The sequence below is a fragment of the Nothobranchius furzeri genome, chromosome 5, assembly GCF_043380555.1.
Source record: "Nothobranchius furzeri strain GRZ-AD chromosome 5, NfurGRZ-RIMD1, whole genome shotgun sequence".
In the NCBI taxonomy this organism is placed as follows: Eukaryota; Metazoa; Chordata; class Actinopteri; order Cyprinodontiformes; family Nothobranchiidae; genus Nothobranchius; species Nothobranchius furzeri.
The window spans coordinates 31,432,496-31,454,864 of NC_091745.1; the positions used below are offsets into that span (position 1 = coordinate 31,432,496).

The 22,369-nt window shown below is 41.6% G+C and overlaps 2 protein-coding genes across 2 annotated transcripts; one reads left to right on the forward strand and one right to left on the reverse strand.

Annotated features, from left to right (window-relative positions):
• Positions 1-17,631: 17,631 nt before the first annotated feature.
• On the forward strand, positions 17,632-19,560 carry LOC139070177 (uncharacterized). Its single transcript, XM_070551907.1, has 3 exons — positions 17,632-17,639; positions 17,760-17,988; positions 18,646-19,560. The coding sequence occupies exons 1-3, from the start codon at positions 17,632-17,634 to the stop codon at positions 19,558-19,560; spliced, it is 1,152 nt and encodes a 383-aa protein (XP_070408008.1).
• A 251-nt stretch (positions 19,561-19,811) lies between these two features.
• On the reverse strand, positions 19,812-21,605 carry LOC139070085 (uncharacterized). The gene is made up of 3 exons (XM_070551728.1): positions 21,141-21,605; positions 20,273-20,440; positions 19,812-20,151 (listed from the first exon to the last, which is right to left on the reverse strand). Exons 1-3 carry the CDS (start codon positions 21,568-21,570, stop codon positions 19,886-19,888), a joined length of 864 nt encoding a protein of 287 aa, XP_070407829.1. The 5' UTR covers positions 21,571-21,605; the 3' UTR covers positions 19,812-19,885.
• Positions 21,606-22,369: the final 764 nt, after the last annotated feature.

Consider the following 22,369-nt stretch of genomic DNA (forward strand, 5'->3'; position numbering starts at 1 on the left):
AGGTAGAATCTATTGAGTTGTAAGTGATCTGAACGTTTCATGATGATAGCCCTTTCCTAAGGGGGTAAAACCATGTCCCAAAGGTCACCGGGCCTGGTGTCACTTTAAAGAAGTAGTCCAATTACACCTTTGAGGGCTTAAAACTTGGCTTCTGAATGTCCTAGAGAGATCAGGTTTGTTTTAGTGTACTCCAATCAACAGCCCCTACAACTACAAAAAATAATGGAGTAATTAGCATTTATGGTTTGTAAATGGCACCCAGAATTATGTTGCACGAAGCACAATTTCACATCATTCTGGGTCCATTTGTGTGAAAACAAGGTCCAATCAGGCTGAAACGTTACAAGAAGGTAGAATCTATTGAGTTGTAAGTGATCTGAACGTTTCATGATGATCTCACATTCCTATAGGGGGTCAAACCATGTCCCAAAGGTCACCGGGCCTGGTGTCACTTTAAAGAAGTAGTCCAATTACACCTTTGAGGGCTTATAACTTGGCTTCTGAATGTCCTAGAGAGATCAGGTTTGTTTTAGTGTACTCCAATCGACAGCCCCTACAACCTCAAAAAGGAATGGAGTCATTAGCACTCATGGTTTTTAAATGGCACCGAGAATTATGTTGCACGAAGCACAATTTCACATCATTCTGGGTTCATTTGTGTGAAAACAAGGTCCAATCAGGCTGAAACGTTACAGGAAGGTAGAATCGATCGAGTTGTAAGTGATCTGAACGTTTCATGATGATAGCCCTTTCCTAAGGGGGTAAAACCATGTCCCAAAGGTCACCGGGCCTGGTGTCACTTTAAAGAAGTAGTCCAGTTACACCTTTGTGGGCTTTTAACTTGGCTTCTGAATGTCCTAGAGAGATCATGTTTGTTTTAGTGTACTCCAATCAACAGTCCCTACAATCACAAAAAGGAATGGAGCATTAGCACTTATGGTTTGTAAATGGCACCCAGAATTATGTTGCACGAAGCACAATTTCACATCATTCTGGGTCCATTTGTGTGAAAACAAGGTCCAATCAGGCTGAAACGTTACAAGAAGGTAGAATCTATTGAGTTGTAAGTGATCTGAACGTTTCATGATGATCGCACATTCCTATAGGGGGTCAAACCATGTCCCAAAGGTCACCGGGCCTGGTGTCACTTTAAAGAAGTAGTCCAGTTACACCTTTGTGGGCTTATAACTTGGCTTCTGAATATCCTAGAGAGGTCAGGTTTGTTTTAGAGTACTCCAATTAACAGCCCCCATTACCCCAAAAAGGAATGGAGTTATTAGCACTTATGGTTTTTAAATGGCACCCAGAATTATGATGCACTAAGCACAATTTCAGATCATTCTGGGTTCATTTGTGTGAAAACAAGGTCCAATAATGCTGAAACGTTACAGGAAGGTAGAATCTATTGAGTTGTAAGTGATCTGAACGTTTCCTGATGATAGCACTTTCCTAAGGGGGTCAAACCATGTCCCAAAGGTCACCGGATCTGGTGTCAATTTAAAGAAGTAGTCCAATTACACCTTTGAGGGCTTAAAACTTGGCTTCTGAATGTCCTAGAGAGATCAGGTTTGTTTTAGTGTACTCCAATCAACAGCCCCTACAACCACAAAAAATAATGGAGTCATTAGCATTTATGGTTTGTAAATGGCACCCATAATTATGTTGCACGAAGCACAATTTCACATCATTCTGGGTCCATTTGTGTGAAAACAAGGTCCAATCAGGCTGAAACGTTACAAGAAGGTAGAAAATTATTGAGTTGTAAGTGATCTGAACGTTTCATAATGATCTCACATTCCTATAGGGGTCAAACCATGTCCCAAAGGTCACCGGGCCTGGTGTCACTTTAAAGAAGTAGTCCAATTACACCTTTGAGGGCTTATAACTTGGCTTCTGAATGTCCTAGAGAGATCAGGTTTGTTTTAGTGTACTCCAATTAACAGCCCCTACAACCTCAAAAAGGAATGGAGTCATTAGCACTCATGGTTTTTAAATGGCACCGAGAATTATGTTGCACGAAGCACAATTTCACATCATTCTGGGTTCATTTGTGTGAAAACAAGGTCCAATCAGGCTGAAACGTTACAGGAAGGTAGAATCGATTGAGTTGTAAGTGATCTGAACGTTTCATGATGATAGCCCTTTCCTAAGGGGGTAAAACCATGTCCCAAAGGTCACCGGGCCTGGTGTCAATTTAAAGAAGTAGTCCAGTTACACCTTTGTGGGCTTTTAACTTGGCTTCTGAATGTCCTAGAGAGATCATGTTTGTTTTAGTGTACTCCAATCAACAGTCCCTACAATCACAAAAAGGAATGGAGCATTAGCACTTATGGTTTGTAAATGGCACCCAGAATTATGTTGCACGAAGCACAATTTCACATCATTCTGGGTCCATTTGTGTGAAAACAAGGTCCAATCAGGCTGAAACGTTACAAGAAGGTAGAATCTATTGAGTTGTAAGTGATCTGAACGTTTCATGATGATCGCACATTCCTATAGGGGGTCAAACCATGTCCCAAAGGTCACCGGGCCTGGTGTCACTTTAAAGAAGTAGTCCAGTTACACCTTTGTGGGCTTATAACTTGGCTTCTGAATATCCTAGAGAGGTCAGGTTTGTTTTAGAGTACTCCAATTAACAGCCCCCATTACCACAAAAAGGAATGGAGTTATTAGCACTTATGGTTTTTAAATGGCACCCAGAATTATGTTGCACTAAGCACAATTTCAGATCATTCTGGGTTCATTTGTGTGAAAACAAGGTCCAATAATGCTGAAATGTTACAGGAAGGTAGAATCTATTGAGTTGTAAGTGATCTGAACGTTTCATGATGATAGCACTTTCCTAAGGGGGTCAAACCATGTCCCAAAGGTCACCGGATCTGGTGTCAATTTAAAGAAGTAGTCCAGTTACACATTTGTGGGCTTATAACTTGGCTTCTGAATGTCCTAGAGAGATCAGGTTAGTTTTAATGTACTCCAACCAACAGCCCCTACAACCACAAAAAGGAATGGAGTCATTAGCACTTATGGTTTGTAAATGGCACCCAGAATTATGTTGCATTAAGAACAATTTTACATCATTCTGGGTCCATTTGTCTGAAAACAAGGTCCAATCAGGCTGAAACATTACAAGAAGGTAGAATCTATTTAGTTGTAAGTGATCTGAACGTTTCAAGATGATCACACATTCCTATAGGGGGTCAAACCATGTCCCAAAGGTCACCGGGCCTGGTGTCACTTTAAAGAAGTAGTCCAGTTACACCTTTGTGGGCTTATAACTTGGCTTCTGAATATCCTAGAGAGATCAGGTTTGTTTTAGTGTACTCCAATCAACAGCCCCTACAACCACAAAAAGGAATGGAGTCATTAGCTCTTATGGTTTGTAAATGGCACCCAGAATTATGTTGCACGAAGCACAATTTCACATCATTCTGGGTAAATTTGTGTGAAAACAAGGTCCAATCAGGCTGAAACTTTACAATAAGGTAGAATCTATTGAGTTGTAAGTGATCTGAACATTTCATGATGATCGCACATTCCTATAGGGGGTCAAACCATGTCCCAAAGGTCATCGGGCCTGGTGTCACTTTAAAGAAGTAGTCCAGTTACACCTTTGTGGTTTTGTAACCTGGCTTCTGAATATCCTAGAGAGGTCAGGTTTGTTTTAGAGTACTCCAATTAACAGCCCCCATTACCACTAAAAGGAATGGAGTCATTAGCACTTATGGTTTTTAAATGGCACCCAGAATTATGTTGCACGAAGCACAAATTCGCATCATTCTGGGTTCATTTGTGTGAAAACAAGGTCCAATCAGGCTGAAACGTTACAAGAAGGTAGAATCTATTGAGTTGTAAGTGATCTGAACGTTTCATGATGATCGCACATTCCTATAGGGGGTCAAACCATGTCCCAAAGGTCACCGGGCCTGGTGTCACTTTAAAGTAGTAGTCCAATTACACCTTTAAGGGCTTAAAACTTGGCTTCTGAATGTCCTAGAGAGATCAGGTTTGTTTTAGTGTACTCCAATCAACAGCCCCTACAACCACAAAAAATAATGGAGTCATTAGCATTTATGGTTTGTAAATGGCACCCAGAATTATGTTGCACGAAGCACAATTTCACATCATTCTGGGTCCATTTGTGTGAAAACAAGGTCCAATCAGGCTGAAACGTTACAAGAAGGTAGAATCTATTGAGTTGTAAGTGATCTGAACGTTTCATGATGATCTCACATTCCTATAGGGGGTCAAACCATGTCCCAAAGGTCACCGGGCCTGGTGTCACTTTAAAGAAGTAGTCCAATTACACCTTTGAGGGCTTATAACTTGGCTTCTGAATGTCCTAGAGAGATCAGGTTTGTTTTAGTGTACTCCAATCGACAGCCCCTACAACCTCAAAAAGGAATGGAGTTATTAGCACTTATGGTTTTTAAATGGCACCCAGAATTATGTTGCACGAAGCACAATTTCACATCATTCTGGGTTCATTTGTGTGAAAACAAGGTCCAATCAGGCTGAAACGTTACAGGAAGGTAGAATCTATTGAGTTGTAAGTGATCTGAACGTTTCATGATGATAGCCCTTTCCTAAGGGGGTAAAACGATGTCCCAAAGGTCACCGGGCCTGGTGTCACTTTAAAGAAGTAGTCCAGTTACACCTTTGTGGGCTTTTAACTTGAATTCTGAATGTCCTAGAGAGATCAGGTTTGTTTTAGTGTACTCCAATCAACAGTCCCTACAATCACAAAAAGGAATGGAGCATTAGCACTTATGGTTTGTAAATGGCACCCAGAATTATGTTGCACGAAGCACAATTTCACATCACTCTGGGTCCATTTGTGTGAAAACAAGGTCCAATCAGGCTCAAACGTTACAAGAAGGTAGAATCTATTGAGTTGTAAGTGATCTTAACGTTTCATGATGATCGGACATTCCTATAGGGGGTCAAACCATGCCCCAAAGGTCACCGGGCCTGGTGTCACTTTAAAGAAGTAGTTCAGTTACACCTTTGTGGGCTTATAACTTGGCTTCTGAATATCCTAGAGAGGTCAGGTTTGTTTTAGAGTACTCCAATTAACAGCCCCCATTACCCCAAAAAGGAATGGAGTTATTAGCACTTATGGTTTTTAAATGACACCCAGAATTATGTTGCACGAAGCTCAATTTCACATCATTCTGGGTTCATTTGTGTGAAAACAAGGTCCAATCAGGCTGAAACTTTACAGGAAGGTAGAATCTATTGAGTTGTAAGTGATCTGAACGTTTCATGATGATAGCACTTTCCTAAGGGGGTCAAACCATGTCCCAAAGGTCACCGGATATGGTGTAAATTTAAAGAAGTAGTCCAGTTACACATTTGTGGGCTTATAACTTTACTTCTGAATGCCCAAGAGAGGTCAGGTTTGTTTTAGTGTACTCCAATCAACAGCCCCTACAACCACAAAAAGGAATGGAGTCATTAGCACTTATGGTTTTTAAATGGCACCCAGAGTTATGTTGCATGAAGCACAATTTCACATCATTCTGGGTTCATTCGTGTGAAAACAAGGTCCAATCAGGCTGAAACGTTACAGGAAGGTAGAATCTATTGAGTTGTAAGTGATCTGAACGTTTCATGATGATAGCACTTTCCTAAGGGGGTCAAACCATGTCCCAAAGGTCACCGGATCTGGTGTCAATTTAAAGAAGTTGTCCAGTTACACATTTGTGGGCTTATAACTTGGCTTCTGAATGTCCTAGAGAGATCAGGTTTGTTTTAGTGTACTCCAATAAACATCCCCTACAACCACAAAAAGGAATGGAGTCATTAGCACTTAGGGTTTGGAAATGGCACCCAGAATTATGTGGCAAGAAGCACAATTTCACATCATTCTGCGTCCATTTGTGTGAAAACAAGGTCCAATCAGGCATCAAACGTTACAAGAAGGTAGAATCTATTGAGTTGTAAGTGATCTGAACATTTCATGATGATCGCACATTCCTATAGGGGGTCAAACCATGTCCCAAAGGTCACCGGGCCTGGTGTCAATTTAAAGAAGTAGTCCAGTTACACCTTTGTGGGCTTATAACTTGGCTTTTGAATATCCTAGAGAGGTCAGGTTTGTTTTAGTGTACTCCAATCAACAGCCCCTACAACCACAAAAAGGAATGGAGTCATTAGCAGTTAAGGTTTTTAAATGGCACCCAGAATTATGTTGCATGAAGCACAATTTCACATCATTCTGGGTTCATTTGTGTGAAAACAAGGTCCTATCAGGCTGAAACGTTACAGGAAGGTAGAATCTATTCAGTTGTAAGTGATCTGAACGTTTCATGATGATAGCACTTTCGTAAGGGGTTCAAACCATATCCCAAAGGTCACCGGATCTGGTGTCAATTTAAAGAAGTTGTCCAGTTACACATTTGTGGGCTTATAACTTGGCTTCTGAATGTCCTAGAGAGATCAGGTTAGTTTTAATGTACTCCAACCAACAGCCCCTACAACCACAAAAAGGAATGGAGTCATTAGCACTTATGGTTTGTAAATGGCACCCAGAATTATGTTGCATTAAGAACAATTTCACATCATTCTGGGTCCATTTGTCTGAAAACAAGGTCCAATCAGGCTGAAACATTACAAGAAGGTAGAATCTATTTAGTTGTAAGTGATCTGAACGTTTCAAGATGATCACACATTCCTATAGGGGGTCAAACCATGTCCCAAAGGTCACCGGGCCTGGTGTCACTTTAAAGAAGTAGTCCAGTTACACCTTTGTGGGCTTATAACTTGGCTTCTGAATATCCTAGAGAGATCAGGTTTTTTTTAGTGTACTCCAATCAACAGCCCCTACAACCACAAAAAGGAATGGAGTCATTAGCTCTTATGGTTTGTAAATGGCACCCAGAATTATGTTGCACGAAGCACAATTTCACATCATTCTGGGTAAATTTGTGTGAAAACAAGGTCCAATCAGGCTGAAACTTTACAAGAAGGTAGAATCTATTGAGTTGTAAGTGATCTGAACATTTCATGATGATCGCACATTCCTATAGGGGGTCAAACCATGTCCCAAAGGTCATCGGGCCTGGTGTCACTTTAAAGAAGTAGTCCAGTTACACCTTTGTGGTTTTGTAACTTGGCTTCTGAATATCCTAGAGAGGTCAGGTTTGTTTTAGAGTACTCCAATTAACAGCCCCCATTACCACTAAAAGGAATGGAGTCATTAGCACTTATGGTTTTTAAATGGCACCCAGAATTATGTTGCACGAAGCACAAATTCGCATCATTCTGGGTTCATTTGTGTGAAAACAAGGTCCAATCAGGCTGAAACGTTACAAGAAGGTAGAATCTATTGAGTTGTAAGTGATCTGAACGTTTCATGATGATCGCACATTCCTATAGGGGGTCAAACCATGTCCCAAAGGTCACCGGGCCTGGTGTCACTTTAAAGTAGTAGTCCAATTACACCTTTAAGGGCTTAAAACTTGGCTTCTGAATGTCCTAGAGAGATCAGGTTTGTTTTAGTGTACTCCAATCAACAGCCCCTACAACCACAAAAAATAATGGAGTCATTAGCATTTATGGTTTGTAAATGGCACCCAGAATTATGTTGCACGAAGCACAATTTCACATCATTCTGGGTCCATTTGTGTGAAAACAAGGTCCAATCAGGCTGAAACGTTACAAGAAGGTAGAATCTATTGAGTTGTAAGTGATCTGAACGTTTCATGATGATCTCACATTCCTATAGGGGGTCAAACCATGTCCCAAAGGTCACCGGGCCTGGTGTCACTTTAAAGAAGTAGTCCAATTACACCTTTGAGGGCTTATAACTTGGCTTCTGAATGTCCTAGAGAGATCAGGTTTGTTTTAGTGTACTCCAATCGACAGCCCCTACAACCTCAAAAAGGAATGGAGTTATTAGCACTTATGGTTTTTAAATGGCACCCAGAATTATGTTGCACGAAGCACAATTTCACATCATTCTGGGTTCATTTGTGTGAAAACAAGGTCCAATCAGGCTGAAACGTTACAGGAAGGTAGAATCTATTGAGTTGTAAGTGATCTGAACGTTTCATGATGATAGCCCTTTCCTAAGGGGGTAAAACGATGTCCCAAAGGTCACCGGGCCTGGTGTCACTTTAAAGAAGTAGTCCAGTTACACCTTTGTGGGCTTTTAACTTGAATTCTGAATGTCCTAGAGAGATCAGGTTTGTTTTAGTGTACTCCAATCAACAGTCCCTACAATCACAAAAAGGAATGGAGCATTAGCACTTATGGTTTGTAAATGGCACCCAGAATTATGTTGCACGAAGCACAATTTCACATCACTCTGGGTCCATTTGTGTGAAAACAAGGTCCAATCAGGCTGAAACGTTACAAGAAGGTAGAATCTATTGAGTTGTAAGTGATCTTAACGTTTCATGATGATCGGACATTCCTATAGGGGGTCAAACCATGCCCCAAAGGTCACCGGGCCTGGTGTCACTTTAAAGAAGTAGTTCAGTTACACCTTTGTGGGCTTATAACTTGGCTTCTGAATATCCTAGAGAGGTCAGGTTTGTTTTAGAGTACTCCAATTAACAGCCCCCATTACCCCAAAAAGGAATGGAGTTATTAGCACTTATGGTTTTTAAATGACACCCAGAATTATGTTGCACGAAGCTCAATTTCACATCATTCTGGGTTCATTTGTGTGAAAACAAGGTCCAATCAGGCTGAAACTTTACAGGAAGGTAGAATCTATTGAGTTGTAAGTGATCTGAACGTTTCATGATGATAGCACTTTCCTAAGGGGGTCAAACCATGTCCCAAAGGTCACCGGATCTGGTGTAAATTTAAAGAAGTAGTCCAGTTACACATTTGTGGGCTTATAACTTTACTTCTGAATGCCCAAGAGAGGTCAGGTTTGTTTTAGTGTACTCCAATCAACAGCCCCTACAACCACAAAAAGGAATGGAGTCATTAGCACTTATGGTTTTTAAATGGCACCCAGAGTTATGTTGCATGAAGCACAATTTCACATCATTCTGGGTTCATTCGTGTGAAAACAAGGTCCAATCAGGCTGAAACGTTACAGGAAGGTAGAATCTATTGAGTTGTAAGTGATCTGAACGTTTCATGATGATAGCACTTTCCTAAGGGGGTCAAACCATGTCCCAAAGGTCACCGGATCTGGTGTCAATTTAAAGAAGTTGTCCAGTTACACATTTGTGGGCTTATAACTTGGCTTCTGAATGTCCTAGAGAGATCAGGTTTGTTTTAGTGTACTCCAATAAACAGCCCCTACAACCACAAAAAGGAATGGAGTCATTAGCTCTTATGGTTTGTAAATGGCACCCAGAATTATGTTGCACGAAGCACAATTTCACATCATTCTGGGTAAATTTGTGTGAAAACAAGGTCCAATCAGGCTGAAACTTTACAAGAAGGTAGAATCTATTGAGTTGTAAGTGATCTGAACATTTCATGATGATCGCACATTCCTATAGGGGGTCAAACCATGTCCCAAAGGTCATCGGGCCTGGTGTCACTTTAAAGAAGTAGTCCAGTTACACCTTTGTGGTTTTGTAACTTGGCTTCTGAATATCCTAGAGAGGTCAGGTTTGTTTTAGAGTACTCCAATTAACAGCCCCCATTACCACTAAAAGGAATGGAGTCATTAGCACTTATGGTTTTTAAATGGCACCCAGAATTATGTTGCACGAAGCACAAATTCGCATCATTCTGGGTTCATTTGTGTGAAAACAAGGTCCAATCAGGCTGAAACGTTACAAGAAGGTAGAATCTATTGAGTTGTAAGTGATCTGAACGTTTCATGATGATCGCACATTCCTATAGGGGGTCAAACCATGTCCCAAAGGTCACCGGGCCTGGTGTCACTTTAAAGTAGTAGTCCAATTACACCTTTAAGGGCTTAAAACTTGGCTTCTGAATGTCCTAGAGAGATCAGGTTTGTTTTAGTGTACTCCAATCAACAGCCCCTACAACCACAAAAAATAATGGAGTCATTAGCATTTATGGTTTGTAAATGGCACCCAGAATTATGTTGCACGAAGCACAATTTCACATCATTCTGGGTCCATTTGTGTGAAAACAAGGTCCAATCAGGCTGAAACGTTACAAGAAGGTAGAATCTATTGAGTTGTAAGTGATCTGAACGTTTCATGATGATCTCACATTCCTATAGGGGGTCAAACCATGTCCCAAAGGTCACCGGGCCTGGTGTCACTTTAAAGAAGTAGTCCAATTACACCTTTGAGGGCTTATAACTTGGCTTCTGAATGTCCTAGAGAGATCAGGTTTGTTTTAGTGTACTCCAATCGACAGCCCCTACAACCTCAAAAAGGAATGGAGTTATTAGCACTTATGGTTTTTAAATGGCACCCAGAATTATGTTGCACGAAGCACAATTTCACATCATTCTGGGTTCATTTGTGTGAAAACAAGGTCCAATCAGGCTGAAACGTTACAGGAAGGTAGAATCTATTGAGTTGTAAGTGATCTGAACGTTTCATGATGATAGCCCTTTCCTAAGGGGGTAAAACGATGTCCCAAAGGTCACCGGGCCTGGTGTCACTTTAAAGAAGTAGTCCAGTTACACCTTTGTGGGCTTTTAACTTGAATTCTGAATGTCCTAGAGAGATCAGGTTTGTTTTAGTGTACTCCAATCAACAGTCCCTACAATCACAAAAAGGAATGGAGCATTAGCACTTATGGTTTGTAAATGGCACCCAGAATTATGTTGCACGAAGCACAATTTCACATCACTCTGGGTCCATTTGTGTGAAAACAAGGTCCAATCAGGCTGAAACGTTACAAGAAGGTAGAATCTATTGAGTTGTAAGTGATCTTAACGTTTCATGATGATCGGACATTCCTATAGGGGGTCAAACCATGCCCCAAAGGTCACCGGGCCTGGTGTCACTTTAAAGAAGTAGTTCAGTTACACCTTTGTGGGCTTATAACTTGGCTTCTGAATATCCTAGAGAGGTCAGGTTTGTTTTAGAGTACTCCAATTAACAGCCCCCATTACCCCAAAAAGGAATGGAGTTATTAGCACTTATGGTTTTTAAATGACACCCAGAATTATGTTGCACGAAGCTCAATTTCACATCATTCTGGGTTCATTTGTGTGAAAACAAGGTCCAATCAGGCTGAAACTTTACAGGAAGGTAGAATCTATTGAGTTGTAAGTGATCTGAACGTTTCATGATGATAGCACTTTCCTAAGGGGGTCAAACCATGTCCCAAAGGTCACCGGATCTGGTGTAAATTTAAAGAAGTAGTCCAGTTACACATTTGTGGGCTTATAACTTTACTTCTGAATGCCCAAGAGAGGTCAGGTTTGTTTTAGTGTACTCCAATCAACAGCCCCTACAACCACAAAAAGGAATGGAGTCATTAGCACTTATGGTTTTTAAATGGCACCCAGAGTTATGTTGCATGAAGCACAATTTCACATCATTCTGGGTTCATTCGTGTGAAAACAAGGTCCAATCAGGCTGAAACGTTACAGGAAGGTAGAATCTATTGAGTTGTAAGTGATCTGAACGTTTCATGATGATAGCACTTTCCTAAGGGGGTCAAACCATGTCCCAAAGGTCACCGGATCTGGTGTCAATTTAAAGAAGTTGTCCAGTTACACATTTGTGGGCTTATAACTTGGCTTCTGAATGTCCTAGAGAGATCAGGTTTGTTTTAGTGTACTCCAATAAACAGCCCCTACAACCACAAAAAGGAATGGAGTCATTAGCACTTAGGGTTTGGAAATGGCACCCAGAATTATGTGGCAAGATGCACAATTTCACATCATTCTGCGTCCATTTGTGTGAAAACAAGGTCCAATCAGGCATCAAACGTTACAAGAAGGTAGAATCTATTGAGTTGTAAGTGATCTGAACATTTCATGATGATCGCACATTCCTATAGGGGGTCAAACCATGTCCCAAAGGTCACCGGGCCTGGTGTCAATTTAAAGAAGTAGTCCAGTTACACCTTTGTGGGCTTATAACTTGGCTTTTGAATATCCTAGAGAGGTCAGGTTTGTTTTAGTGTACTCCAATCAACAGCCCCTACAACCACAAAAAGGAATGGAGTCATTAGCAGTTAAGGTTTTTAAATGGCACCCAGAATTATGTTGCATGAAGCACAATTTCACATCATTCTGGGTTCATTTGTGTGAAAACAAGGTCCTATCAGGCTGAAACGTTACAGGAAGGTAGAATCTATTCATTTGTAAGTGATCTGAACGTTTCATGATGATAGCACTTTCGTAAGGGGGTCAAACCATATCCCAAAGGTCACCGGATCTGGTGTCAATTTAAAGAAGTTGTCCAGTTACACATTTGTGGGCTTATAACTTGGCTTCTGAATGTCCTAGAGAGATCAGGTTTTTTTTAGTGTACTCCAATAAACAGCCCCTACAACCACAAAAAGGAATGGAGTCATCAGTACTTATGGTTTTTAAATGGCACCCAGAAATATGTTGCACGAAGCACAATTTCACATCATTCTGGGTCCATTTGTGTGAAAACAAGGTCCAATCAGGCTGAAACGTTACAAGAAGGTAGAATCTATTGAGTTGTAAGTGATCTGAACGTTTCATGATGATCGCACATTCCTATAGGGGGTCAAACCACGTCCCAAAGGTCACCGGGCCTGGTGTCAATTTAAAGAAGTAGTCCAGTTACACCTTTGTGGGCTTATAACTTGGCTTCTGAATGTCCTAGAGAGGTCAGGTTTGTTTTAGTGTACTCCAATCAACAGCCCCTACAACCACAAAAAGGAATGGAGTCATTAGCACTTATGGTTTTTAAATGGCACCCAGAATTATGTTGCACGAAGCACAATTTCACATCATTCTGGGTCCATTTGTGTGAAAACAAGGTCCAATCAGGCTGAAACGTTACAAGAAGGTAGAATCTATTGAGTTGTAAGAAATCTGAACGTTTCATGATGATAGCAGATTCCTATAGGGGGTCAAACCATGTCCCAAAGGTCACCGGGCCTGGTGTCACTTTAAAGAAGTAGTCCAGTTACACCTTTGTGGGCTTATAACTTGGCTTCTGAATATCCTAGAGAGGTCAGGTTTGTTTTAGAGTACTCCAGTTAAAGGCCCCATTACTCCAAAACGGAATTGAGTCATTAGAACTTAAGGTAGTTAAATGGCACCCAGAATTATGTTGCACGAAGCACAATTTCACATCATTCTGGGTTCATTTGTGTGAAAACAAGGTCCAATCAGGCTGAAACGTTACAGGAAGGTAGAATCTATTGAGTTGTAAGTGATCTGAACGTTTCATGATGATAGCACTTTCCTAAGGGGGTCAAACCATGTCCCAAAGGTCACCGGATCTAGTGTCAATTTAAAGAAGTAGTCCAGTTACACATTTGTGGGCTTATAACTTGGCTTCTGAATGTCCTAGAGATGTCAGGTTTGTTTTAGTGTACTCCAATCAACAGCCCCTACAACCACAAAAAGGAATGGAGTCATTAGCACTTATGGTTTGGAAATGGCACCCAGAATTATGTTGCACGAAGCACAATTTCACATCATTCTGGGTCCATTTGTGTGAAAACAAGGTCCAATCAGGCTGAAACGTTACAAGAAGGCAGAATCTATTGAGTTGTAAGTGATCTGAACGTTTCATGATGATCGCACATTCCTATAGGGGGTCAAACCATGTCCCAAAGGTCACCGGGCCTGGTGTCACTTTAAAGAAGTAGTCCAGTTACACATTTGTGGGCGTATAACTTGGCTTTTGAATATCCTAGAGAGGTCAGGCTTGTTTTAGTGTACTCCAATCAACAGCCCCTACAACCACAAAAAGGAATGGAGTCATTAGCTCTTATGGTTTGTAAATGGCACCCAGAATTATGTTGCACGAAGCACAATTTCACATCATTCTGGGTCCATTTGTGTGAAAACAAGGTCCAATCAGGCTGAAACATTACAGGAAGGTAGAATCTATTGAGTTGTAAGTGATCTGAACGTTTCATGATGATAGCACTTTCCTAAGGGGGTCAAACCATGTCCCAAAGGTCACCGGATCTGGTGTCAATTTAAAGAAGTAGTCCAGTTACACATTTGTGGGCTTATAACTTGGCTTCTGAATGTCCTAGAGAGGTCAGGCTTGGTTTAGTGTACTCCAATCAACAGCCCCTAAAACCACAAAAAGGAATGGCGTCATTAGCACTTATGGTTTGTAAATGGCACCCAGAATTATGTTGCACGAAGCACAATTTCACATCATTCTGGGTCCATTTGTGTGAAAACAAGGTCCAATCAGGCTGAAACGTTACAAGAAGGTAGAATCTATTGAGTTGTAAGTGATCTGAACGTTTCATGATGATCGCACATTCCTATAGGGGGTCAAATCATGTCCCAAAGGTCACCGGGCCTGGTGTCACTTTAAAGAAGTAGTCCAGTTACACCTTTGTGGGCTTATAACTTGGCTTCTGAATATCCTAGAGAGGTCAGGTTTATTTTAGAGTACTCCAATTAACAGACCCCATTACCCCAAAAAGGAATGGAGTTATTAGCACTTATGGTTTTTAAATGGCACCCAGAATTATGTTGCACAAAGCACAATTTCACATCATTCTGGGTTCATTTGTGTGAAAACAAGGTCCAATCAGGCTGAAACGTTACAGGAAGGTAGAATCTATTGAGTTGTAAGTGATCTGAACGTTTCATGATGATAGCACTTTCCTAAGGGGGTCAAACCATGTCCCAAAGGTTACCGGATCTGGTGTCAATTTAAAGAAGTGGTCCAGTTACACATTTGTGGGCTTATAACTTGGCTTCTGAATGTCCTAGAGAGATCAGAATTGTTTTAGTGTACTCCAATCAACAGCCCCTACAACCACAAAAAGGAATGGAGTTATTAGCACTTATGGTTTGGAAATGGCACCCAGAATTATGTTGCACGAAGCACAATTTCACATCATTCTGGGTCCATTTGTGTGAAAACAAGGTCCAATCAGGCTGAAACGTTACAAGAAGGTAGAATCTATTGAGTTGTAAGTGATCTGAACGTTTCATGATGATCGCACATTCCTATAGGGTGTCAAATCATGTCCCAAAGGTCACCGGGCCTGGTGTCACTTTAAAGAAGTAGTCCAGTTACACCTTTGTGGGCTTATAACTTGGCTTCTGAATATCCTAGAGGTCAGGTTTGTTTTAGAGTACTCCAATTAAAAGACCCCATTACCCCAAAAAGGAATGGAGTTATTAGCACTTATGGTTTTTAAATGGCACCCAGAATTATGTTGCACAAAGCACAATTTCACATCATTCTGGGTTCATTTGTGTGAAAACAAGGTCCAATCAGGCTGAAACGTTACAGGAAGGTAGAATCTATTGAGTTTTAAGTGATCTGAACGTTTCATGATGATAGCACTTTTCTAAGGGGGTCAAACCATGTCCCAAAGGTTACCGGATCTGGTGTCAATTTAAAGAAGTGGTCCAGTTACACATTTGTGGGCTTATAACTTGGCTTCTGAATGTCCTAGAGAGATCAGGTTTGTTTTAGTGTACTCCAATCAACAGCCCCTACAACCACAAAAAGGAATGGAGTTATTAGCACTTATGGTTTGGAAATGGCACCCAGAATTATGTTGCACGAAGCACAATTTCACATCATTCTGGGTCCATTTGTGTGAAAACAAGGTCCAATCAGGCTGAAACGTTACAAGAAGGTAGAATCTATTGAGTTGTAAGTGATCTGAACGTTTCATGATGATCCTCATTCCTATAGGGGGTCAAACCATGTCCCAAAGGTCACCGGGCCTGGTGTCAATTTAAAGAAGTAGTCCAGTTACACCTTTGTGGGCTTATAACTTGGCTTCTGAATGTCCTAGAGTGGTCAGGTTTGTTTTAGTGTACTCCAATCAACAGCCCCTACAACCACAAAAAGGAATGGAGTCATTAGCACTTATGGTTTGTAAATGGCACCCAGAATTATATTGCACAAAGCACAATTTCACATCATTCTTGGTCCATTTGTGTGAAAACAAGGTCCAATCAGGCTGAAACGTTACAAGAAGGCAGAATCTATTGAGTTGTAAGTGATCTGAACGTTTCATGATGATCGCACATTCCTATAGGGGGTCAAACCATGTCCCAAAGGTCACCGGGCCTGGTGTCACTTTAAAGAAGTAGTCCAGTTACACCTTTGTGGGCTTATAACTTGGCTTTTGAATATCCTAGAGAGGTCAGGCTTGTTTTAGTGTACTCCAATCAACAGCCCCTACAACCACAAAAAGGAATGGAGTCATTAGCTCTTATGGTTTGTAAATGGCACCCAGAATTATGTTGCACGAAGCACAATTTCACATCATTCTGGGTCCATTTGTGTGAAAACAAGGTCCAATCAGGCTGAAACGTTACAGGAAGGTAGAATCTATTGAGTTGTAAGTAATCTGAACGTTTCATGATGATAGCACTTTCCTAAGGGGGTCAAACCATGTCCCAAAGGTCACCGGATCTGGTGTCAATTTAAAGAAGTAGTCCAGTTACACATTTGTGGGCTTATAACTTGGCTTCTGAATGTCCTAGAGAGGTCAGGCTTGTTTTAGTGTACTCCAATCAACAGCCCCTAAAACCACAAAAAGGAATGGAGTCATTAGCACTTATGGTTTGTAAATGGCACCCATAATTATGTTGCACGAAGCACAATTTCACATCATTCTGGGTCCATTTGTGTGAAAACAAGGTCCAATCAGGCTGAAACGTTACAAGAAGGTAGAATCTATTGAGTTGTAAGTGATCTGAACGTTTCATGATGATCGCACATTCCTATAGGGGGTCAAATCATGTCCCAAAGGTCACCGGGCCTGGTGTCACTTTAAAGAAGTAGTCCAGTTACACCTTTGTGGGCTTATAACTTGGCTTCTGAATATCCTAGAGAGGTCAGGTTTGTTTTAGAGTACTCCAATTAACAGACCCCATTACCCCAAAAAGGAATGGAGTTATTAGCACTTATGGTTTTTAAATGGCACCCAGAATTATGTTGCACTAAGCACAATTTCACATCATTCTGGGTTCATTTGTGTGAAAACAAGGTCCAATCAGGCTGAAACGTTACAGGAAGGTAGAATTTATTGAGTTGTAAGTGATCTGAACGTTTCATGATGATAGCACTTTCCTAAGGGGGTCAAACCATGTCCCAAAGGTTACCGGATCTGGTGTCAATTTAAAGAAGTGGTCCAGTTACACATTTGTGGGCTTATAACTTGGCTTCTGAATGTCCTAGAGAGATCAGGTTTGTTTTAGTGTACTCCAATCAACAGCCCCTACAACCACAAAAAGGAATGGAGTTATTAGCACTTATGGTTTGGAAATGGCACCCAGAATTATGTTGCACGAAGCACAATTTCACATCATTCTGGGTCCATTTGTGTGAAAACAAGGTCCAATCAGGCTGAAACGTTACAAGAAGGTAGAATCTATTGAGTTGTAAGTGATCTGAACGTTTCATGATGATCGCACATTCCTATAGGGGGTCAAATCATGTCCCAAAGGTCACCGGGCCTGGTGTCACTTTAAAGAAGTAGTCCAGTTACACCTTTGTGGGCTTATAACTTGGCTTCTGAATATCCTATAGCTCTTTTCCATCGCCTGGTCTGGGACGGTCAGGTCTGGGTATTATGGACCGGTATGTACCGGTATGGGTCTAGAAGTTTTCTGGCAAGCGTTTCTATCACATTCCAGGCTCCAGTAACTAGGCGGGGTAGCGTAATGCGTCACGCGCGATGTGTGCCTTAATGTCACACAGCGCGACGAGATCGCGCCAAAACACAACAACAATGGAGTCCAGTCACCAGCGCGTTCTTTCTGTTCTTGGTGTTTGGTATATTCTTTACACCCACATCACGATAGCGTTTAGAGCTATGCTGTGCGCATCGAGGAGGAGGGCAGCTGAAAGGCGACGACGCTTTCTGAAATTAATATCGGACACGAGGCATAACTTTCTACTGTTGAGACAAAGACGGAGGCGCCATGTGGTAAGTAACTTCTAATGCTGTAATACATGTCGTTATAATCCCTGAAGGGGTGTCTAGGGCAACTATCAAAAAACAAAAACAAAAAAAAAAGCACCAAAATCAAATGGTTTGGTTGTATATTGGTCATTTAAGACATGCTAAACATGAAAGGCCAACACCTAACTAAGTTTCAAACAGCTTCGGCACTCATGGTGATGCTAGTCAACAGGAGGGCCTGAATCCTTCACTCTTTACTTCCTGGGCATGTCATAGATAAGTTGTGCAGCTGTACTGAAATTATTATAATTAATTATATAGGTAATTACAAGCAATACCACATTTGTGCATTTTATAAAGTGAACAAAACATAACCAGTCACTGGTAGTGCCATAAAGAACAGCTGTTATTTTAACCTTAAACAAATTCTATTGATGTGAACTTTATGTCTATAACCATACTGTTTCAATCTTGTTCACAGCACTATTCTTTTTACTTTTACTGTGTTATGACTGTTTTTTTTTTTAGTTGGCTCTTTTGAATCAGCGACGGCAACCAACTGTGTGGGCCTTCAGCCGTGCCAGCGCCTTCTGGGATGTGACCATGCCAAACTTCACTCCGTCAGATTGGATAGCTCATTTCAGAATGTCAGAAGAGACCTTTTCATATCTTTGTTCCAAGCTCCGTCCAGCCATGCAGAAGAGGAACACCAACTTCAGAGCCTGCGTGCCACTCAGGAAAAGAGTTGCAATTGCACTGTGGAAGCTTGCAACTAACAGTGAATACAGGAGCATCGGGCTTCTTTTTGGTGTCAGCACGACCTCTGTGTGCCGCTGTGTGCAGGACTTCTGTAAGGCTGTCTGTAAACTCTTGCTTGCCGAGGTTATTGCTTTTCCAACTCTGCAAAAGCTACAGGAAATGGCTGACTATTTTGAGACCAGGTGGGGGGTTCCTCAGTGTGTGGGTGCCATCGATGGTTCCCATATCCCAATAATCGCACCACAGGGATTCCACACAGACTACTTCAATAGGAAAGGTTGGCATTCCATAATCCTCCAGGGCATTGTGGATGGCAGAGGCATGTTCTGGAATGTTAATGCAGGTCAGCCAGGTAGCTTGCATGATGCCCGTGTGCTGCGATTGTCCACATTTTGGGACTTGGTTGCTCATGGACAACTGCACCCAACTAGTACCAAGAACATTGAGGGAGTAAATGTAGGCTTTTATGTGCTTGGGGACTCTGCCTATCCTCTGCAGAACTGGCTCCTAAAACCATTTTCTGACAACGGTCGTCTCACTGCTGAACAACAGGCGTACAACAGGAAAATGTCCAGAGCCAGAGTTGTGGTCGAAAATGCATTTGGGAGGCTAAAGGGTAGGTGGCGATGTCTTCTGAAGAGAAACGACAGTGATGTAGAGCTTCTTAAACACATGGTGCTGACCTGTTGTGTGCTTCACAATATCTGTGAGAGCCATGGGGAGGAATATACAGAATGTGACGCACCTGCTGATGAACCAGTGGTTGCAAATATGCAGGAAGTTGCAGAGGAGGGCAGTGATGTGCGTGAAGCTCTGATGCGACACTTCACCCGCTGACCTCAGTTTGTGTTTTTTCTTTCCATTTACTTTGTTTATTGTTTTGACACTTTTAACTGTTCGAAGCCTGTAGTTTGAACTGAAATGTTTGTTTTATTTTCAGAACTTAATAAAGTACACTATTTTACTGTTAACGAACTGTTGCACCTTTTCATTTTAACATATATTTAAGGTGGGCTGTAATGTAATCTACATTTATTATGTAAACGTAAATTTGCGAGCAAAAATTTTTAAGACAATTCATGCACACCTTGTTTTTCTTAGAAAATTTATTGATAAAAAGGACAGACGGATAAAAAAAATTACGGGACAAATACATAGCACCTTACTGCCTGGGTGGTGGCAGGAAGTCAGAGGAGCTGCCCATTCTTTGTGCGACCAGTCCAAGAACAGCATTTAGGGCACCCAAATGTTCAAAATATCGCTCTGCGATCTGTAATTCATGTTGTCTTGCTGCTGCTGCATCTTGTTGCATCCAGTTAACCTGCTCCCGGCTTATGCCTTCCATTCTGTCCATCTGCCTGCCATCTGCGATCTGCAACTCATCAAATAACACCTGTGTCCGTGCTTCCAATCGCCGTCTTCGGTCACCTGGAAACAACAACATTGACAATTACATTTGTGTTTATATGGATATCAAAATGTCAGTTGTCCAGTGAACTTGTCAGTTTTGTTTATGCACAAAGCAATTTTTAGAATGGTCAGACACTACCTGTGCGTCGACGACATGGTAGATGTTCCTCTCGAGTGGTAGTGGACAGAGGTGATGGTGGTGGCGATGGAACTGGCCGAGGCGATGGTGGCACAGAAGGTCCTGGAGTGCTACTTGAGGAAGTGGATGGTTCCTCTGAAGAGGGAGTGTTTTCCGCTTCAGATGTGTCTGAAAAACACAGATCAAAAAATTAGTCAGTAAGAAAAGGTCACGAAATAAATCGGTAAGAAAAGCACAATATTTTTACAGCAAAAGAGCATATAGGCATATAGTAAACTTAATAAAACTGCTATGATTTAAGGCCATTTTGTCATTTGGAACGTGTCCACTAGATGGCAGTAATTCGCCAGTGACGTACAGATTAATTGCAATTTAATGTTATATTCTTATTCATCCGAAAAATATATACTTGTTAAAAGTCCACTCTAGGCGAAAAACACTGCTGGCACGACTTTTGGGATATTTATAATATTAGATCAGCTCGCTTCTTCTCACTGTGCGTGCTCAGCTGTATAAAACAATGAGATGCTAACAACACTGAGATGCTAACGTGAAAGGCTAACCGAATTTCCCATGTTTTAAACAATGAGACGCTAACAAGAAAGGCAAACTCCGCTCCAGCCTCATGTACTCAACAAGGACATGCTAAACATGAAAGGCTTATATCGCGAACAGCGTGTTAAGAAACACGGGGGAATGCTAAATGAAGGTTAGCATAAACACGAGGGGATGCTAAGGCTAGTTAACATGAGGGGCTAAATCCTTTACTTGCTGAGCATTTCTTAAATAGCTGCTGCTATTATTCAGTGTTTTTGGTGCTGCAATGAATGGCCTGCAGAGCTAAAAAGACAACAAAAGAAATGCTTACCAACAGGGTTTATGAGTGACTCCAGGATACTGGTCGCTGAGTCCAGGCCTCCTTCGCTGCCTCGGTTTGACGGTCTGTGTCCATAAATAGCGTCCACCACATCGTACCACTTCCATGTACTTCGCCCATTCCCACTACGGCCGTTGCTGTCCTTAACTTTTCTGTAGTGGGCTTTTATTTTTTTCAGCTTAGCACGACACTGCTCGGAGGTGCGCTGGAATCCTTCAGCTGCCATGCGCTGAGAAACTTCTTTGAAGACTTTCTCATTTCTTATCATCCCATCCAGCTCGGCCTGAATGTCTCTATCTCCGATGATGGTGAGGAACGTTTGAAGCTCCGCATTGGACCAAAAGCTATTACTTGCAGGCATTTTCACACACAAGAAGTACAGCCAAACAAACACTGGAACTCGACTCACTTCTTTTTCCATCCCCTGGGATTGTCGGGGGTAGTTACGTAATTTCTCCCCCAATCAGAGGACTCTGGACCTTTTACGCTTTGGCTCCGCCCAGAACAAAAATCTCTGGACCCACAACAGAAGGGGTCCCGCTCTGGCCCGCTACTGGACCGGTTCGGGTAGTTTCCTGGACTGGTTTAAACAATCGAAACAGAATATTTAGTGACCCGATCCTTCCCATTCCATGCCAGTTTGGTCGGTGGAAAAGGCCTACTAGAGAGGTCAGGTTTGTTTTAGAGTACTCCAATTAACAGAACCCATTACCCCAAAAAGGAATGGAGTTATTAGCACTTATGGTTTTTAAATGGCACCCAGAATTATGTTGCACAAAGCACAATTTCACATCATTCTGGGTTCATTTGTGTGAAAACAAGGTCCAATCAGGCTGAAACGTTACAGGAAGGTAGAATCTATTGAGTTGTAAGTGATCTGAACGTTTCATGATGATAGTACTTTCCTAAGGGGGTCAAACCATGTCCCAAAGGTTACCGGATCTGGTGTCAATTTAAAGAAGTGGTCCAGTTACACATTTGTGGGCTTATAACTTGGCTTCTGAATGTCCTAGAGAGATCAGGTTTGTTTTAGTGTACTCCAATCAACAGCCCCTACAACCACAAAAAGGAATGGAGTTATTAGCACTTATGGTTTGGAAATGGCACCCAGAATTATGTTGCACGAAGCACAATTTCACATCATTCTGGGTCCATTTGTGTGAAAACAAGGTCCAATCAGGCTGAAACGTTACAAGAAGGTAGAATCTATTGAGTTGTAA